Source organism: Cydia amplana, chromosome 20 (genome assembly GCF_948474715.1).
Source record: "Cydia amplana chromosome 20, ilCydAmpl1.1, whole genome shotgun sequence".
In the NCBI taxonomy this organism is placed as follows: domain Eukaryota; kingdom Metazoa; phylum Arthropoda; class Insecta; order Lepidoptera; family Tortricidae; genus Cydia; species Cydia amplana.
Window position 1 is genome coordinate 5,891,012 of NC_086088.1, and position 21,804 is coordinate 5,912,815.

The 21,804-nt window shown below is 37.3% G+C and overlaps 1 protein-coding gene across 1 annotated transcript in view; it reads right to left on the reverse strand.

Moving 5' to 3' along the window:
- The window catches only part of LOC134657433 (lateral signaling target protein 2 homolog), a 57,372-nt gene extending 37,838 nt beyond the window's left edge, over positions 1-19,534 (reverse strand). Inside the window, exons 1-2 of the mRNA XM_063512983.1 lie at positions 19,345-19,534; positions 7,254-7,394 (exon numbers count right to left, since the gene is read on the reverse strand). Of these exons, the coding sequence (XP_063369053.1) occupies positions 7,254-7,394; positions 19,345-19,407 (204 nt within the window). The 5' untranslated portion in view covers positions 19,408-19,534. The remainder of the gene's footprint in view (positions 1-7,253; positions 7,395-19,344) is intronic.
- Between the last annotated feature and the right edge of the window lie 2,270 nt (positions 19,535-21,804).

Consider the following 21,804-nt stretch of genomic DNA (forward strand, 5'->3'; position numbering starts at 1 on the left):
TATTTGTACAGAAACAGATTGTATTTGACGATAAAAATGCAAAGTTGTTAAATGTTTAATTATGTGCCAGGCAGACGTTGTTTATCATTTGGACATTAATGTCGCCACTCCTATAATCACTTTAGTGTTTCAAACACGCAACACCCAAGAGGTTATTGAAACGCCGATGGCGTTACACCGTTTTGGCAGAAATACTATGGCTACTTGTGCGATGGACGATTGATTAAGGTAATAGTACTAGGTACAGAAGATTCACTGTAACAAAACCCGTTTGTTACGACAGATATGACCGTTAGGTGGCGCAAGCGGGCGTCCGTTCCGTAGCGGTGCGCGGCAACCACTAATAGCTAGACACCAAAATTAGTGTGGGCCGCATGTACTTGTAGCGACGCGACGAAATCGCGGAGTGAGCCACGCCTGACGCTGCTCAAGGCAGTGGCACACCATTTATGCAGCAAAATGACAAAAACGCAACGCACAAGACAAGGAATTATAGTTCCTGTGGTGTCATCAGTCCTTCACAAGGTCCACATTGAGACTAGTTTTGAAGAACTTCTATACTCCACTACTCCAAAAGTATTAACCATAGTAAAAGTGTGTCGTATATTTTTGCGCACGTACACAATTTTCAAAGATTACTGGGTCCCTCGAATGCGGAAAAGGTCTTGTGACAGCTACGACAGACATGCAGACAGAATCCTTATTAGTTAATTATCCTTACGCAATAAGGTAAGTTGAGTAGTAAGGTAAGTAGTAATTTACCTACGAAACATTTACATAAGTACCTAGGTTTTTTCACTTGGGACAAACCAGTCGTTACTTAAAAACTGGGAGCAAACAAGGTCACGTCCGGACATAGCAATTAATTAATCCTGTTATATACAATTTACATTTTGCAAGACGAACGTTAGGTTTTACCAGGTTTCCTTGTGGGAATTGGAAATACCATTCGGCACATATACAGGGTGCCCAGTAATTAGTGGATAACCTTCTAACCACCGACAGAGCACCTTAGGCTGGTCCAGACAATGCACTTATACGTCTAGTAAAAGTTTCGTGGTTTTCGAGATAATCGAACTTTTCTGTCTTTTTTAATGGCTAGCTCCATACTTCACTTTAATCACAATCTAGGCCATATCTTTGTCTGTAAAGATGTAATTAGCGTGTGTGATACCATTTTAGAATCAGTATTAGATAAACTATTTTTAAGAAAGTTGGCCATTCTGTTCTCCATACATTTTTTTTTTCACCACAAACGATCAAACTTATTGAAGTTTTTTAAGAAAAAATTGATTGGAATTTTTTGTGTGGCCACCATAAAGCGACAACCATAGGTGGGAACGAAAGCTCCGATCGCTGTGTCTCGCTCCAACCTATTTTTTTTTTTTCACCACAAACGATCAAACTTATTGAAGTTTTTTAAGAAAAAATTGATTGGAATTTTTTGTGTGGCCACCATAAAGCTACAACCATAGGTGGGAACGAAAGCTCCGATCGCTGTGTCTCGCTCCAACCTATGGTTATCGCTGCCACCGTCGCAAGTCGCTCAATGTCGTGGCCAAGCCCGTATGCGGAGCTCGCGGCCTACGGCCTCGTCCACATATCGCCATTGGTCAATTCCAAGCTCTGCTTTCTTGCAGCTCGACCTTTGGCCTCATTCGTCCGCGCCTTCAGCCTTATGAAAAGCTCAGCGTTAGACATTGCCTTTAAAAACACTGATAAACTTTTACATTGCTACACATTATTATTTACGAAATCTGGACTTAATCGCGTTTAATTCAGTTTAAAAATTAACTCCAGATGATGATGTAGATTACGGCTTATTTAGGCTTAGGGCATCAAAATAACTTAATCCGGCATTAAATAAGTTTATGTAGGTACATCTGAAAGAAAGAGGCGATGATCTATCTGCTAAATAAAACAACAAAGTCTCATAAAATAGTTACGTCTTAATACCTATTATAACAAATGTTCAAATTGCATATCCTGTACACGAATACAGGTTCTGCACCTTTTTACAAAATTTCTTTTCAGCATTCGAGAGTACCTTCTTCTGCTAATTTCTCGAGCAGCAACTTGAATATTGTCATGCAATTCTTGCAATGTACTTATTGGTTTAAAATACACCATTTCTTTCATACAGCCCCAGTAAAAAAAATCCAGCGGATTTAAGTCCGGAGAACGTGGAGGCCATGCTATTGGACCTGCACGGCCGATCCATCTACCAGGATATGTTTGATTCTGATACTGGCGAACTCCAACTGCAAAATGAGCAGGACAACCATCATCTTGCAGCCACATGGTTCTTCGTCTGTTTAAAGGCACGTCTTCTAATAAAATGGGAAGGTCATTTTAAAGTCTGTGGTCTCCATTTAAAGTCTGTGGTAATTCAAAAGGGCCAATAATTGTATTAAATCCGCTGGTTTTTACTGGGGCTGTATGAAAGAAATGGTGTACTTTAAACCAATAAATACATTGCAAGAATTGCATGACAATATTCAAGTTGCTGCTCGAGAAATTAGCAGAAGAAGGTACTCTCGAATGCTGAAAAGAAATTTTGTAAAAGGTGCAGAACCTGTATTCGTGTACAGGATATGCAATTTGAACATTTGTTATAATAGGTATTAAGACGTAACTATTTTATGAGACTTTGTTATTTTATTTAGCAGATAGATCATCGCCTCATTCTTTCAGATGTACATAAACTTATTTAATGCCGGATTAAGTTATTTTGATGCCCTAAGCCTAAATAAGCCCTAATCTACATCATCATCTGGAGTTAATTTTTAAACTGAATTAAACGCGATTAAGTCCAGATTTCGTAAATAATAATGTGTAGCAATGTAAAAGTTTATCAGTGTTTTTAAAGGCAATGTCTAACGCTGAGCTTTTCATAAGGCTGAAGGCGCGGACGAATGAGGCCAAAGGTCGAGCTGCAAGAAAGCAGAGCTTGGAATTGACCAATGGCGATATGTGGACGACGCCGTAGGCCGCGAGCTCCGCATACGGGCTTGGCCACGACATTGAGCGACTTGCGACGGTGGCAGCGATAACCATAGGTTGGAGCGAGACACAGCGATCGGAGCTTTCGTTCCCACCTATGGTTGTCGCTTTATGGTGGCCACACAAAAAATTCCAATCAATTTTTTCTTAAAAAACTTCAATAAGTTTGATCGTTTGTGGTGAAAAAAAAAATGTATGGAGAACAGAATGGCCAACTTTCTTAAAAATAGTTTATCTAATACTGATTCTAAAATGGTATCACACACGCTAATTACATCTTTACAGACAAAGATATGGCCTAGATTGTGATTAAAGTGAAGTATGGAGCTAGCCATTAAAAAAGACAGAAAAGTTCGATTATCTCGAAAACCACGAAACTTTTACTAGACGTATAAGTGCATTGTCTGGACCAGCCTAAGGTGCTCTGTCGGTGGTTAGAAGGTTATCCACTAATTACTGGGCACCCTGTATAGAATCTCGTAAAATATTGACTAGAGGTTTATTTATAGTCAAGTTCAAGTAGCTATATTTAAAAAAAAATTGTTTAACCCAACATAAACTTTGTGCCATTATTTGTGTATGTTATCCAATAACCATTATAGCTATTTTAGTATTTTTGACGACTTAAACAGAAATAGAATCTCACCAAGTGACCTTTAAACCCCATTTTCTTCCATCAATAAGTCAACCATTTTAAAATTACATACGATCTTACAAACTAGGTACGCCTGTTCGCTTCATGCGTATTCCAAAATCGATATGTTGTTTCTTTAATTCAACCTTGCCCGTCCTTCTGCCCAATCAACGTATGAAACATTTTACGACTTAGTTTGAAAAAGGAAAACCTACACTCTAGTCTAGAGCAAGGAAAACAGGTCACCTCGTAAAGCAATTTTCATGTAAATTCTATACAAACTATTATATTTTCGCCGCTTTTGACTACCATTTAGAATCTGTTTTATAATATTTCTTGTCGCAGAGAAACAAATTTAATGACCAGTTAGTTGGTGGAGTTTCAAGAATACAATTACTTTAATAACTCTTTTATGTAAGAAATACGTGACCCAGTCATGAAAAGCACTTATTGAATGACACATTGTATTGTTAACAGTCATGTTCTATGCTGGTTCATTCATAGAATTATTAAGGAAAAAACATGGGTATGAAAAACAACAATGAGCTGTTTTCAATTCAACAAATTTCAATAAACTGTTTTTAAATTACTTACCATGTGTGTACATTTGTATAATCAGTCATCATCATAGTTTTAAATATACATTGAGCATCGACAAAGGAACAAAAATATAACGACTTAGGCTCTTGACAATAAAGTTCGTGCCCTCATATTTTTGCCCTTTTGCCCGGGTCGATATTTGTGACCTCAACAGTACGAGAAATAGATACCTAGTTTTTTTTTCTGTTGGTAACGAATATAAAATAAATGCTGGTAAAAATAGATGACATTGCTGTTAGTAATCATGTACTTGTGCATGGCATTGCAATTGAGCGTTTTCCAAAAAAAATATACATTTCATCCATGTCTTCAAAATATTGACTTCTTGGGCTCATTTTACTCAGAATAATTTGTACATTCACGCCTCATAGGTACATGAAATTTTGTATGAAAAAATATTTTTCTAGTGCGTCACGTTCATACAAATAAAAAAATTATTCATACAAAAATGTGACGATCTGGAAAGGAAATCTTGGGACACATTTTTTCATGTAAGTATGAGGCATGAATATGCAAATGATTCTGAGTAAAATGAGCCCAAGAAGTTAATATTTTGAAGACATGAATGAAATGTACATTTTTTTGGAAAACGCTCAATTGTACTTATAAGAGTTGCATACAAATTCCCTCTAGATCAGTAATAAGTTTTTTGCCAATCAAATCATTCTTGATACAAGCTTTTATCGATATCGTTAACTGTACTTTCTTTTAACAGGCAACTAATCGAAACAATTCTAACCTAACAAACCTTCACAATTAGGTTGCGTTGTTTTATCACAGAGTTCCTATAGCCACCTCTCAGCTCACGTCTCCATCATCAGACTATCTCGATGGTACCATAATATTGCATTGCCATCCGACTAACATATGTACTTTTGCTAATTTTCAGCTTCATTGGAAGTCGGGAAGTGGGTCAAATTTAACTTCCAAGATTTGACCCGAACATATTTAGGTACAATACAAACATTGCAAGTTAAATAAAAACTTGTAAAATATGTAGATCTGCAAATCTAGACTGCACTTGAAACAATTCCAAACAGATATTTCTTCATTACAAAACTTGGTAGCAAAGTTAATACTTTTCCGCTCACGTCATAGCCTGATAAGCCATCATGCAAGGTAATCTCTACTGTAAACAAAGTATTTACGTAGTTCTGTTGAGTTTATTTATATTATTCTTTGTTTTACAATCCAAATATATTTTTTAAATGACAAGCTACAAGTTACCTACAAATCAGCTTCATGTAGCCAAGAATTCAACCAGTCCGAAGCTGACTATCATAACTCCTTATCAACCGTCTCAGTTAAACGGTAGACATAAAGATGTATTTCAAAACAAGTGAGTCTATAAACCGTAAAATTATTCGATCCAATGGATAATCAATTATCTTTGATGGTATCAAAATAAAGAGTTTATACAGTGTGTAAATCCAATACGGGCGAATATTTAAACGGTGGTTAGCATAGGACCTAAAAAGTATATTGAGATAGATTTTACTTAGAAATGCATTGAAAATTTTAACCATACAAAATAATTCGGCCCGCAATGTAATACACCACACAAGTTACGGGATACGAGCTTTTTAAAGTAACTGTCAACGCTTGTTGGCAGTTACTATAAAAAGCTCGTATCTAGTAATGTCATGTCATCTTCTGTTTCTTAATGTTTGCAGTACATTGCTGCTCGGTACATGTGGAAAAAATTAATCACGGGGTCATAATTAAGTGTAACTTAAAAAAACATTTTAATTAATGATAAGACGGGTAAATTCTATATCTGGTTTAATTTATTGCCCGTATTAGACTTACACACTGTATACAGTGTTTTTTCTTCGCATATTGACCAACAAACTACTTAGTCAGCAGCAAAACAATTAGAATAGGTAGGTATCCTTTAGTTAGAACGCAACTCGGTATTATGACTCATAAATCGTAAGTTACTCATTCAATAGCATAATAGCTGTAATCATACCATTTTGCACTCTTTATGCTTCAAGGAATCTTATACACACATAGTTATATCCAAAGACGGCAATTAGAAAAACAAGCATACTTTTGTCTTTGGTGGCAGGACGGGTCGTCAAAATCTGCTTGTTTTCATATATACCTATGACCAGAATTAGTTTTTGGTCTGTCCCCTTTAATGAGTAGGAGGAAGATTTTACAAGTGAATCACACTTGAAGTGATTGGTCGAAAACGAAACGACCTAATGGGCATATTGGATTAACCGTAAAACTAAACTCATCAAAAATAAACAGAAAATGTTTATTTTTGATAGCTCTGACAGTTAAACCATTATCCATCTCTGGTAAACACTTAAACAGCCCGACTGTTATAGGATTTTTCTTCATAACCTTTGTTAAAGCAAGGTTAAACGAGTGCATGGAGAACAAATACTTCCTCTTGCGCATTTGCATGATACGCACAACGCCGTTGCAAGGTTCAAGCCTTCATTTGTTTCCACTTAGGATAATCTGGCTTCTGTCAGGGACCTGATAAAAACTAGCCACAGTCGAAGCACCTGTACCAGCTAAGTGAAGTAGTACCCAAGGTAAAATGATTTTACGGTTTTACTTATGAATGCTTGTCATCACGCGCAATAAGCATATAAAGCGTCTATTACTACGAGTAAAATGTTACGTACAGTAAGTGCCTCACCATACTAGCTTCATAGAAAAGTGGATACTTATGTTAGGGCACCCACTGTACAACGCAAAATACGCTAAACTAACAAAATGGAGTGCCTCGATGCATGTTGAATGATCAGGGCTAATATAACCGCGAAAATCGAAGTTCGCAAATTTCGAGCATCTTTCTCTGCCACTCTTGTTACGCCTCCGAAACTTGCGGAGTTGACAATCTTCACTAGTCAGAGATGGAGAGGCGCAAGAGCAGAGGTCCTTCATGATTTCTACTCGAAGACCACGGTCAAGCCTTTGACTCTACCGCTCTACCCTTTAGTCTCCCGCTTCCCTTCCGAAGGATTTTAAGGATAAGGAGAGGAGTCAATCTTACCTGAGCATGCCGCAGCTGGTTGACGAGTGTGGAGCACCTCTCCGGGTCCTTCCGGCCGTCGAACGAGTCCAGCTCCGCGGCGACCATGTTGAGGGCATCGTCGGCGAAGAAGAACTGTGCGAGCAGCGACCGGTCGTCCCTCTGGAAAAGGATTCTTCGTTAGATAACGATGATTACAGGTTTTGGTTCTTGGTTCACCTTTTCGCATATAATTTGGGATGATAATTCGCGGGTTCAACGGGCTTGGTTCAACTTCGCATGAAAGATACATATGGACACCGTTCTCAAAGACTTTGTCCGACTGTCTCAGAAGGTAATATGTTCAGGGTATAGATAAATCTTTATACTCTACATTATATGCCGGATTACAGGATGCATATATGACTCACACAACTCTATTTAGTAACTGACAATGATAGGCAATATTTAAGACAGAAATCTTTCTCTAATAAGCAGCCAAAGACTCCTTTTCAAGTTAAACTCCGCAAGCTACCTAACTAAGAAACTTCGATAGCGCGAATTAGAACTTCATACATTCCGTGTAAACTGAGGTCTGGGAAATTGGTTGAAACACTGTGGTAAGGAGCGGAATGATAACACAATACGATTCATTTTGTCCAACACTGTCGACAATAAGCTATTGAAATAAATCGTTTACAAAAACCCCAAGGTCCTAATGTTAAATAATAATTAGCTCCCAAATTTTCCTACAGAATATAAAAAAGTCGAAAGGATGTAAAGGTTTCTAATGGTAAAGACATGAAATCAGCCGAGTGTGAAAACCTTGAGCACCATTCACTAGACGCCTTCGGTGACTCACTAATATACAATTATACATCTAACTTGGACATGTTTTAGTGAGGTCCGTATCGGGGCAGTATGATAACCAAAATAATATGTAAGCTATCATAAGATACAATGTGATATGCAATAAATATGATGAGTATGAGTATGTATAACTAATACTAACCATAGAAAGTTAGCTAAGATCTTCTATATTTGTATGGAGTCTACATTGTTGCATTTCATAAGTGTATAGCTTACGTGAGTCGTGTTCTTTCATACTTCTTTAGTGGGATTCTTGGCTCAAGAGCAGAATAAGGTAAACTTTGCATAAGAAAAATGAATATTCATTAACAAAATGCGGGAATCCCAGTAGGTAGTGTGTAGTGAACATAAGGTATAATATAAGGGCGTTGAATTTTCCTTATTGGCTACTGGCTATAATAGTGAACAACTACAAGGTATCCTTTATTCTCTTTTCTGTATGTTCAGTTTTAGTATTTCGTGTACGTGAGAAATCACTACATAGTATGATAATACTATTACTTAGTCTATGACATAGTATAAAACAAAGACGCTTCCCGCTGTCTGTCTACATACATACGTATGCTTAGATATTTAACACTACGCAACGGATTTTGATGCGGTTTTTTTAATAGACAGAGTGATGCAAGAGGAAGGTTTACGTATAATTTGTTAACCCTTGCGAAGTCGGGGCGGGTCGCTAATAGTTAGTAATAATTTTATCAACTGATTCATTGCTGCAAATAGGTACTTCAGAAACCAAACTACCTGAGTCGGACAGGACAGTAATGGCTTATTTTCGTAGTAGCCGGAAGGGACTCGACAGTCACAATGTCCGATCGATCCAGTCTGTTTGATAACTGGGTTCACCGATGAATAGGTCATTTAAAACATTGTGCATTATCTAATCGCCGCTAAATAACTTTCACTTGTTCACTTGTATTAACGCGATGTACAGTATGCGGCTGCAAATGTGAGAATATTTTCACTTATTAAATGTACATTTATTCATGAAAATCGCGTTATTGGAATGACCTGTTCCTGTTGCTTTACCTAACGTACTCTTTTAACTTTTCAATTTTGACAAAATTATAGTTGACTAAACTGTATCGAAATGAATATTATAGTTGAGTTGGGGTCCCATAGTGAAAAAAGTATGCGATTTCACTTTGGTATACGAAGTCTTAATTCAAGTATTGCAGTCGACGAGTAGAAAAAAAAGTTAATTCACCCATGCACATCTTTTTACCATCCCCGTGTTAATGTTAACTGACAATTCGTAAACCTTATTGCAACGCCGCAAGGTCCACACGTGGTCAGTATGTTACTGTCAGGTCAGTATCATGCATGTTATACCCGAGTTCAAGTATATGTTTAGTAAATCCTAAACGCAGATAAAGGCGTGTCCAGGAAGTCAACATTACTGCGTAATAGTTACGTAGCTTAGAGTTAATGTCATGCATAATAATGCACAGGCATAGTACTAACAGCACCACTCATAACTGAACATTAGTGTTCGACCAAAATTTCGGTTTCTGCAAAAAAATCCCGTTTCGGTCAGACACTACTGAACATAAACCTTAATCCCCTTATTCATAAAACTTTAGTATTACTTCAGTGTTAAACAAGTAACAGTGACGTTTCTTCAAAGAAATACGTCACTTTAGACACTTTTTTGACACTGCCATATCCGATCCATATCGTTTCAATATCTTACATTTGACGTATCTTAAAGTTCGAATATGGCTGTAAGTTGTTCGACTTGTTCGTGTGACTCATAAGTCATTCTGCCGTATTCGAACTTCAAGATATTCACAAGAGACGACACGTACTAGATCCATTCTAGATAAGTTGAAGTTTAGATTTCAACTAGTTCTCTTTTGCAGCGCAATTCGGGCAACCAATGTCACTTTTACGTTAGAATCGATATCTATTAGATGTGAATTGGATCTCTAAGTCATATAATTGTGGAAATCGTTCAAGAGTATGTCCAGAATCGCGCAAATGTCAGATTTCACAGGTTAGATCTTAAACATATCATTATCGTATCTTGGTGATGTCTAAAAGATATCTAATATATGTCTATTTCAAAATCAGAATCGGGCCCATTGTCAGTTGACAGTGTGGGTGAACGTTGGCAGTTGGCACTGTTGTTTTCCGGTTGTTTTTATTTTTATTAAAAGTCATAACGGGTAAAGTCCCGCATTTTTCTATAATATAGGTGTTATTATGCAACCCAGTGAACGGAATAATCCTATAATCCTTTCAGTAAGTAATTAAATACATGTTACGATTCGTATTTCAAACACAAACATATTGTTTCACTAAAGAATAGTACTTTTATTTTCACATAATGTTTATATTTAAATCTTGAGTTTGAATAAAAACAAACCTCTTGAATGACCTAACACTACCAACTGCTTTGAATCAACACGACCTGCCCCATCAAACTGACAATAGACATGTACATAATAATATATATCATTATTACACCAACAAGAAAATTATCAGTTAAATCATTGACGGTATCAGGCGCGTAGATATATAAAAACAATAAAAAATCACTCATCGTTGTGTTATTAATGTTATTATACATGTTTTTCCTCTATAGAATACTAGAAGACAATGGCTATTGAATCTCAAAGGGAAGTTGGAGTCAAAACTATATGAGCAGCTATACTAGGGAGCTATAGTTGTCTTTTTAGGTAGCCAGCCAAGTTTCATGATGTTGCACATTTCACGTTGTTTAGAAGAAAATATTGACAAGCGAATAATAGTAAAGGTTCCGTCACACAGGCCTTTTTCCGGGCGGGGCGTGAGCGGGGCGCGCCGCTTTTACATATAAAACGCTCACGCCCCGCCCGGAAAACGCGCCTGTGTGACGGAACCTTAATCTGAGTACCAGACTGTACCTCGACCTCGAGTGAGTCCAATGAACGAGTTAGATTAAGCGGAGGTAAGGCACAAAATGTATATGAATCTGAGACCTTGGGAAGGTCAGCACAAAACAATTATTCGCCACAATAAACAAAGCAGTAGGTACCTACTACTACGCGTAAACATGAGTAAGTAGTAGTGCAGTTTTGACAGCCGAAGTAGGGTAATAAAAAACTTCGGTATTTGTTAATTCGGCCAATAAAGTACCTACCTATATACATTCTGAAATAATACCTACGAGTACCTATACACCGCGGGATTTAATAATCCGAAAGATTTAAACCAACGATTTTAGAGCCAATTAGAGTATATAAAGTTATATAACATATAGTCCAAAAACCCATAATTTAAGAGATATTAATTATTTAAAACAAATCACAAGTTAAAAAATCTCAATTCTAACACACCCTTATGCGTGACGTAGCCACCAACTAATTTTACACGCAGACGCACTAACTGCATGGTTATTAGCCAGGTTCACTTAATTAAGTTTGGTATCTATCCTACAAAAAGGTTTCACCACCGAAATTTTGTTCTGTTCTCAATCTCGCGATTTGCAAACTATTTACCTTCACGATAACTGGCTGATACTCGGCTGATAGTTTGATGGCTCCTCTACACGATGGGCCAACGCCGGCCACTCCAAGGGACGCATTTATGCGTTAGAGGGAGCAAGTGATATTGCTATCTCATTCTACCGCATGGCTGCGTCCCTTGGAGTGGCCGGCGTTGGCCCATCGTGTAAAGGAGCCATGAAATTGATGTCAATAAAATGACATATTATTTCATATTATTATTGATTGTCACGCAAGATAAAATCTTAAAAATTTGATTGACTGTAATTAAATAAAATTCGCCATGCCGCATTATCCCCCGGCTCATTTAGCGGATATTCACATTGTGTACGGATTTGGAAACCCGAAGAACTATGTGGTTCCGGCACGACGGACCCACTTCAGCCTAGAAGTTTGTAAATTGGCTAGACGAACAATACCCTGAGAGGTGGATTAGCCGTGGAAGCAACGTCCTATCCTCGCCCGCCCGGTCACCCAAGTTAATGCGATTGGTTTTTTTTTCTATGGGGAACTCTGAAAGATAAGGAATACTCAACACCAGTGAACTCTGGAGAAGAATTATTAATAAGAATTCCAACGGCTTCCGAAGAAATAAAGAACACTTTTGTAAACCTAAATAATGAAATCCGTTTAAAATTAAATCTTTGTGCTGAAAACGGTGGTACACATTTCGAAAACCTAATTCATTAAATTAATAATAAAGCGTAATTGTTTAACATAGTTGTTTATTTTACTTTACTCAGTATAAATCAACACATCGAGAATTTAAAATAGGTACTGATAAGCATGATCGATATTTTAACAAAAGTTCATTGATTTTAACAAAGTAATCATCCCTTTCCAGCTGTAGTATGAGTTAAAACAATAAGAGGCATAATTTCTTTCGGATATAATCATGGTTAATGGTTTTGGTTACGCCAGTCAAAGGAAAAGATTTTATCGCAAAGTTTCAACAATAATAACTGCACTGTACTGTTGTAGTATAACTAATAAAGTTTTGATACAATTTGTGGTATTTTGAGGTGCCAATAAATTGAAATAATTTCAACGTAAACATCATCCTAGACATAGGTAACTTAACTTGACACTTCTTGTCATGGAACACAAGTCACTGCATTCGCCGTGCATCGTATGATATCGGAGTGATTCGTGAAATCATGCTCGCTCTCTGTTTCTCTACTTGAGATTAATTAAACTCGCTCACTCCTTGAAGTAAAGGTTTGTTCACAAAGAAGCGGTAAATTAATATGATTTAATTTGTACTGAAATAGTAGTTTAATTAAAACACATAATTGGACCCATGTTGATATAACATTATTTACTCGTAATGTCGTCAAAAATACGTGGTTTAAATCTTTCGGGTTATTAAATCCCGCGGTGTATATCATTGGTTGAATGACCGAGTCTCGTTGTTTTCTGTTTACATTCTTCTAATACCTATACGAATATTACGAATGGAACAGACCTTACAGACCACAATATCATGTTGTCCTTTATATTCGTAATAACTTTGCAACGCGTCGAGATCACCTTTGTTTTTTATAGTCGTTTTATTCCGGTCAAGTAGATTTTATCGGTGTGAATAGCCTAGTATCAACATACAAAATAGACAAAACTTTGGCCATTCATTTTCTCACACGCCATTGTGACATAATGTTGAGAAGACTTAGTCGTGTGAAAGTCATTTATTAAAAAAATAGCCACGGAACATAGCACTTATTGCGGTAGGAATTTTGGTGTTTCAAAATACCGTGGCTACAGTACACTTATTCACTTATAGTATCCTGGAGGACACCAACACTCAAGTCTTAAGTAAAAGGCCGTAGGGTAGAATTTCAATTACTTTCAGAAAAGATTTAGGTACTTATTTTTGTCATTTTTTGAAGTTCTCATACTTAACACATTTTCCTTACTCGTCTTGTGTATGGAATGGATTATCAATAGATCGCGTTAGGTTACATGAGACTACACTTGAGGTCTTTGCACACTGGAGAGCACACCAGGCCTCACACACAGACCTAAAATGATGAATGACTCTAGGATCTATACATACGTTTTTTTATTAGCCTAGCCTAGCAAGCCTAAGTGTCCCACTGCTGGGTAAAGGCTGCCCTTGATCTCCACGACTTCCATTCATGTGCTTTTTCCGGCCAAACTGGCCAAAGAACCGCACATACAAACAGCAACTCCTAATTATACCTGGAGACCTGGACCTTAATGTGTGGGTGGACCTTATTACAAAAGACATACGGTCCATCGATGTACAGTCGCCATCAGATATATCGAAGTGGCCCAGGTGCTCACAAATATCTGAGCACGCCTCTATTATCAAGGCGTTAGAGTGCTTGTTCAGATATCGTGAACACCTTGGCCGCTCCAATATATAGGTCTCAAAAATGTTGACGACTAAGAACAATAATTTATCTAAAATGTAACAAAGGTTTTTATCTAATCTCTTGACGAGCAACAGCCGTAGAGGTGAAATTACAATGTTATCATTTATCAATGAGAAATGAAATGGACGTGAGGCGATAAGTGATAACTGATAAGACATTTGGTTATTAGGTCCAAATGTCAGTGACACTGCAAGGGTGTTCAAAGAAACCTATCTATAAACCGTTAGGTAAATTACATACCTCATCATAAAGAATTAAATACCTGATACTGATACGTTTCTGCCATGATGTTCCGTCACACAGGCGCGTTTTCCGGGCGGGGCGTAAGCGGGGCGCGCCGCTTTTACATGTAAAACGCTCACGCCCGAAAAAGGCGCCTGTGTGACGGAATCTTTATGATGGGTCATAGACAAATTTAAATTCTAATTTGTCTTTTCTGTTCCCGAGAATGCAGAAAATTAGTAATAAATTAATATAAACGTGAATAAAACATTCGTAAAGGCAAAAACTACGTGAAGCTTCAGTTTCCTCTAAAAATTGTGTTTTTTTTTCACGTGTATACGTCTCTTAGGCGGTCACCTTATGGCGGCAGTTTATGGATGCGGGATCGGTGTGATAACCGCCTTAAAGGTTCCTTCACACAGGCGCGTTTTCCGGGCGGGGCGTGAGCGTTTTATATGTAAAAGCGGCGCGCCCCCCTCACGCCTAGCCTGGGAAACGCGCCTGTATGACGAAGCCTTTGTACTAGCAAGTATCAAGTATGAGGCAAATACTTTGTAAGCAGTGGAATTAGCATGCCCTGGCAACATTCGCAAAACATTTGGCATGACGGCCGAGTTTCGCTATTGGGAAAGCGACAAAAAAAGTGAAAGCTGCGAGCGAGATGGCGAGATGTTACCGGTGTCGCGTCAGAGAGGGATGGTTGCGTCCGAAATGGAGTTTTGATTGTCGAGGATATTAAATCGAATGAATCATTTACTAATATTGGCATAGGGGAAATTATGGAAAGTAATTAGCTTCAATACCTTAAATTAAATAAATTAAACAAGTACGACTTATGAAAACATATAACCTAACAACGGATGATTCTCCTTTCTGGAAGTCCGTAAAAAATTTAGACTACCTATATCCGATCCGAGCAATGAAAACCAATAATTTTAAATCTAATTTATCAAAATTGGCTTAGTAGGCAGTTTAGACGGTACATTTATAATTATATCATCCACTTGAACAAAACTAACATTGACGGAATAAAATTTGCTTATACCAACACTCAAGACAAGTAGTACCTACCTATCATTATCATAACATAATACAATCTCATAATAATTGTAAATTACATAACCGCAAACAATACATTATAACATAAACAACAGAAATCGGGACCAGTCGAAAATTTATACAAAACTAATTATAACGAGTCCAACAAAGTGATTAGTTGGTATGTAAACAATTGGTGGTACAAGATAAGGGGAGACGCGGAAGCGGTAGCGATAAGCGGCAGCGATAAGTGGAGAATGAATGTCAAGCGAGATTATAATCTGACGAGTGTTTACAATTTTACGGTGACATATACAAAGTTGTAATTAATTTTTTGAAGGTCCTTTTTTAGGTTTCCGTACCCAAAGGGTAAAAACGGGACCCTATTTAGTAATAGGGTAGGGTCTTAGTAGACTCCGCTGTCCGTCCGTCTGTCACCAGGCTGTATCTCACGAACCGTAAGACAGTTGAAATTTTCACAGATGATGTATTTCTGTTGCCGCTATAACAACAAATACTAAAAACAGAATAAAATAAAGATTTAAGTGGGGCTCCCATACAACAAACGTGATTTTTGACCGAAGTTAAGCAACGTCGGGCGGGGTCATTACTTGGATGGGTGACCGTTTTTTTGCTTGTTTTGCTCTATTTTTTGTTGATGGTACGGAAACCTCCGTGCGCGAGTCCGCCTCGCACTTTAAAAAATGTGCAGCCACCTACAATGCTATGTTACACAACGAAGGCCGCATAAATTTATGACATTGCGTTACAAATAAGATCGTATCTGATCTGATATTTGTGGGGCCTTCACAGTGTAACATATAATTGGTAGTGACTGTACCTTCCCTATGTCATTTGTCTTTACGCGCAACAAATGGCTATGCGACGTGAAGCGGGAATATGGAACTAAACATATAAGGTTCCGTCACACAGGCGCGTTTTCCGGGTGGGGCGTGAGCGTTTAAGGGCCACCCCACATCTAGCGTCTTTCGAGCGTCGGCGTCTACAACTCTATGGCCGCTGCTCGACGCAACGTCGACGCAACTGCGCAGCGACGTCATTTTCCATAGCGCTGACCAGACGCCGACGCTCGAAAGACGCTAGATGTGGGGTGGCCCTTATATGTAAAGGCGGCGCGCCCCGCTCACGCCCCACCTGGAAAACGCGCCTGTGTGACGGAACCTTAAAGGTTCTAAACTTCGCTTCAGCTTATAACTCGCATCAAATATTTTGATACATTAGTGTAATGGATGGTATAATGGAAATGTACTTCGCTCAATGTGTGATTCATTGATTACAGAATCTTTAACGATTGCGGGATTGTCGTGATACGTGATACTGGTGTTAGGTATCATCATCATCATCCTTTCCTGGCCGGTTTCGGCCACGGCGACTGGGGTTGTACTAGTTATTGAGAGCGACGATCGTGGGCATATAGGGTATTTGACTGTATGAATTCAAAAGAAATTATTTTACACCACATACGAAATAAAGCACCAGAAGATTAATTGATTAAAGTAGACACCAGTTATTTTTAGAGACAGACAATTTCTATTTCTAAACCCGTATAAAACTATAAAGAGTAGGAAATTTGATTGTGACGTCACATGCTAGTGTTTGATATAAATTCCATAATAGCAAAATCGTTTTGACAGTTCGAAAAAAGAAACTGATTTGACTAGTAGTCAAATACCCTATTAAGCCTGTCATTAGTAATTCAATTTGATATATTATGTCTGTGACACAGATTTGATAATAAAGACAGTGATAGAACTCGGCTGATGTACATCAGCTGATTTCAATTTGAGCTTAAACAGGCTTCCCCTTTGGACACATATTGCTCTACAAATATGACAGACTGGACAGATAAATTGAAATGAAAACAAGCAAAATTTATACATATAACATACTGACCGAATAGTAGGATCTTTAGTTGATTGTTAAGGAATTGATGTCAATTGAAACTATATACAGTCGAAAGTTTTAATTTATGACCCATTTTCTACCTTGTCACAGTGACTAGTATGAGGTCTCTAGCAACTTTCATATTGATTGTCACTGTGACAAGGTACGAAATGGGTCATAAATTAATACTTTTGACAGTACATGATCAATAGATAATAGTACTCCTTGAAATTTGCTACAAATCCGTTTAATAAATGAAATTGATGGCATTTACCATTTTTAGTAACTTTTAATTATTAACTTTGATTGACATAAACTTTTCCACATTCTACTAACATGCTACCATTAGGTCAATTTCGCACATATGTTGTCTCAACTTTTATTAATTAAAATAGGAAGGTGTATGTAATGTTATAATTACCATGTACCTATATCTTAAGGCTTCATTTCACAGGCACGTTTTCCGGGAGGCGCGTGAGCATTTTATATGTAAAAGCAGCGCGCCCCGCTCACGCCCCGCCCGGAAAACGAGCCCGTGTGACGAAGCCTTTAATGTTGTCAACCTAATCTGAAATAATTTTTGTGGTGCAACTGGTAATTAGACACAATGAGTAGAATGCCAATGTGACTACTCAGATCAGATAATAAACTATCCATCACCAAACTGTGGCTTGACTGTACTAAAGTAACACTTTTGAATGCTTCACAGTTAGTTTACCCGGTAACCCGTGAACAAGTTTCATGTAACTAACTGCGTTGAAGTTGAAAACAATACAAAAGGTAATCAATGTAATCATGGTCCATATCCCGGTCGATTTATGTCTAAAGTCTATTTTTTTATTCGATAGACTGAAATGACAGTTCATAGTATGAACATAAAACGTCATTTCATACTATGAAATGTCATTTTAGTCCACCGAATAAAAAAATAGACTTTAGTGCATTAAAGTAATATATTTTTGGACTGATAATTCTAAAAGCTAAAGACAGTATTATTCTCTGCCTATGCTCATGCTCATAGCTCATGTGACAAATTACTATTTGTCACATGAGATGTTACAAAAAGTTATTAAAAAAAAATGTGAATTCTCCATACAATATTAAATTTTGATAACAGCTTGGTCTCAATTAAAATCATAAATTCACAGAAACCTGAACAAGTCACATAGTCATTGTTTTTACAACTAAGTAGGTCACAAAAGGCCGTCTAAATTTCATATTGACATACTTACCCGCAATGTGGTTAAGCAAACTGGAGCACTGTTTGTGGTTATTCACTTGTATTGTGTGTTACCTACTCCTACACTTGTTACCTTTCTTTTTTCGTTGGGGAAATGCGTTAACGCATGCCACCTGGCCCAGGGGAACCAGGAGCGATGACGGACCAACCAGTAGTAGGACTACGGTCTAAAACCACCAACGAATGCTGACTCCGCCTTGTTGAGGAACACGGAAGGATCACTATCAGCATTTGACTGTGTACTTACACTTGTTACCTACTTAATGGGACATTCCACAAAAAGGTCTACTTTGTTGAGAATTTCAATCGTTAATTAATAGATTTTATCTTACATTTAATTGTAAACAAAGAACAAACATGCCTTTCTAATTGACTGAAACATAAACAATGTAAACAATGTTATCTTAATTGTTTATACTATGCCCCCAAGTTTAATGTTTTAATAGCCTGACCAAATAGCTACTAAAGTACGAAATAGGAAAACTACTAGTTTTGCATATAAAACAACAACAAATACGGACTTATCTGAGGTGCGAGAGTAAACAAGATTGTTAATTTATGCCAGTTGAACGCGTTATACCTGCCTAAGATCGAGAAATGGGCAGTGCAGGCGGTAAATTGTGCCAGTCAAGTACCATGACGTAAGGTTTGTTATATGCAGTTTACAACGCCTTACGAACATTTAAATACAATCTACGTGACCCACCGGGATGTGAAACAACCGTCAAATTTACTAACAATTAAAACAATGGTCCGTACGGATGAAATTAAAGAGAAACAACGTCTGAATCATGCCCATCTGTGACAACAAAGACTAAACATTTATACACGATTTAGTTATCTCCGTTTGTAATGCTAGCAGAAACAAAGATAAAAGTATGTTTAGCTAAGCAAAACGAATCGAGCAGCATTGTTTTTAAGGCCGTTGAGAAACACTGTAGGAATTAGGATAGAAAATTGTTTTGACATACCTTTGGTTTGTAGAACCATTTTCTGAGAGACTCCATTGGACCAGTTTTGTACAACAGCCGCATAAGCACAAATCACAACACGAACACACACATTATTAAAACTTATTCTAGCACCAAAAATCACTACACGATTGCAAAACTATTAATTTTTGCCAATATTTACGTCAAACAACATAAACGGCGGACATGTTTCCACGCATAGATGTATTATTTTTAAAGATGGAGCGTAAGCCACCTGTCACCGTAGCCTCACACACACAGACACATTTTATGTACGATTTACAATGAGGAACCAGAGGCATGTGGCCACGACGATAAAGTCATATCGATAAACTATACGGCCTTTTTACAATTTAAATTTTACTTGAAAGGATCTAAACTATCTAAAATGAACAGATAACTATTATAACATTAATTTAGAAGTTCTTTACTTATAAGTTGCTCTTAATTATGACCCCGTTATAATTATTTGAATTATTGTCTAAAGGAGGCATGGAACGCCACATATATGTATAAATGTTACATTAAAACCAAATAAAATATGTTTTTCGCAATAATAGAGTTTATTATTATATTATAAAATTTATAAAGTATTCATTATCCATTAGCATTTCCGGTTGTTTATTTTTAGTGAAGATATCGAAGCTTCAATTAATCGCTATTACGTTCCGCTGTGTAGAGAGTATCGATATATAACATGATTAAAATCGACAAATCTACATCCCTAGAAACGTGCAATAAACTCACACATACACATTTTAACGCACACATACACAGCTTGCCCACCACCAAAATGGCTACGGCTTGACAGATAAATTTTGTACTGAGAACCGAGAACGTTGGGGCCTTGTTTCCACGATTCGCGTTCACGTTCACTCTGCAGACTAAACTGAGTGAATGAGTCAAGTCAATGAAATGAAATGAGAAGATATTTTTGTTTCATTCATTCATAATGCAGTCTATTTTAAAGTTAGCAACACAAACAATTACTATGGCATTTTTAACGGGGTCTCAAACAGTATCGATATGGAATTATGGACGCGTTCAAAATAAAAGTAAATCGTCACATGTGTAACTGACTTTATACTGGAGCTGTGTAAAAGGCGGGAAAATTAAAAACGTTTGCGAGGTAGCCGCGGCCAATAAAGCCAGAAGATAAGTATAAGTATACTTGAAGTATACATTCAATATGTAGAGAATTTTTCAATATCCAATATATTGCAAAATAATTAAATTCTAGAATATAAATGAGAACATTGAGAACTAATTTTAGAACAAAAGTATTTAAGTTGTGCCCCCGAAGGAACAGGGACGGTATAGGTATGTAGCTTTTAGGGTGAAAAGCTTAGGTATTGTTTGTGTTTGAGCATAGGTACAAATAAATGTGACCTTCCATTTATTTCTAATACAGTTTAGCAGATTTGGTTGCGGTTTTCCAAATTCCAAATTCTATCATTTAAATAGACGGAAGGTTTTAAATTTTGAGTTTAATTTCATTCACAAATTTATGCGCTGCTGAGTAAGTTCAATTTGCTGTAAGTACCTACTTATACCGAAAAACAAGATTTGAACGTGTACCTATTTACATTTTTGCCTTGTTTGTTTGTATATTAAATATCGCTCCACCCACACGTTCGGAGGGTGTTATATTCTTAGTTGAATCGCTACTATTGCCCCTAACAAGGTTGTTTCGTTGGGGATTTTTCGAATAAGCCCATACGGGCATAAAGAACACAGAACTTAAACAAGTTTTGCTCGTTTTGCCTAGTTGAAACGATTTGCAACTGTTGAACTGATTTTCATGAGGTTGTCATTACAGAGGCAGGAGTTATATTTATGCATACCTATGCATAAGAATTTTAAGGAAATCGGACTCTATAGTTCCAATAAGACTTAGTTTCGCCAGTGGGTTAGAGATTATGTGGCAATTGGCAATCGCTTATTGGGATCAGGTTGCGCCGGTTGCGGACCCTTAAGCTCCACAATTGAGCCGTGGCAAAATGCCGATAAATATATCTGCATACAATCTATATACATATATACTTACCTATGAAGGGACTCTTACCAACAGGCAACCTGTTAATACAGTTTTGCAGGAACCTGTTTTAGATTTAAGTTAATAAATATAGCTGGTCAACCAAATCTTGTCAGTAAAAAAAGGCGTGAAATTCAAATTTTCTATGGGACGATATCACTTCCCGCCTCCATTTTTCAAATTTGCCGCTTTTTCCACTGACAAGATCTGCTTGACCAGCTATAAATAAATAAATATATACCTATAAAACTCTAGGAGGATGATAAAGACTCTCTTGTTTATTTGGATAATAAAAAGAGACCAAGTTACGGCCCTATAAGCATAAAGGATGACTCATGTCATGTTAGACCGGGCCGTGTCCGGGCCGGAGCTTCCGGCGCTTAGTTTTCTATGACAGATGATCTTTCAGATACAGGTGATCACGT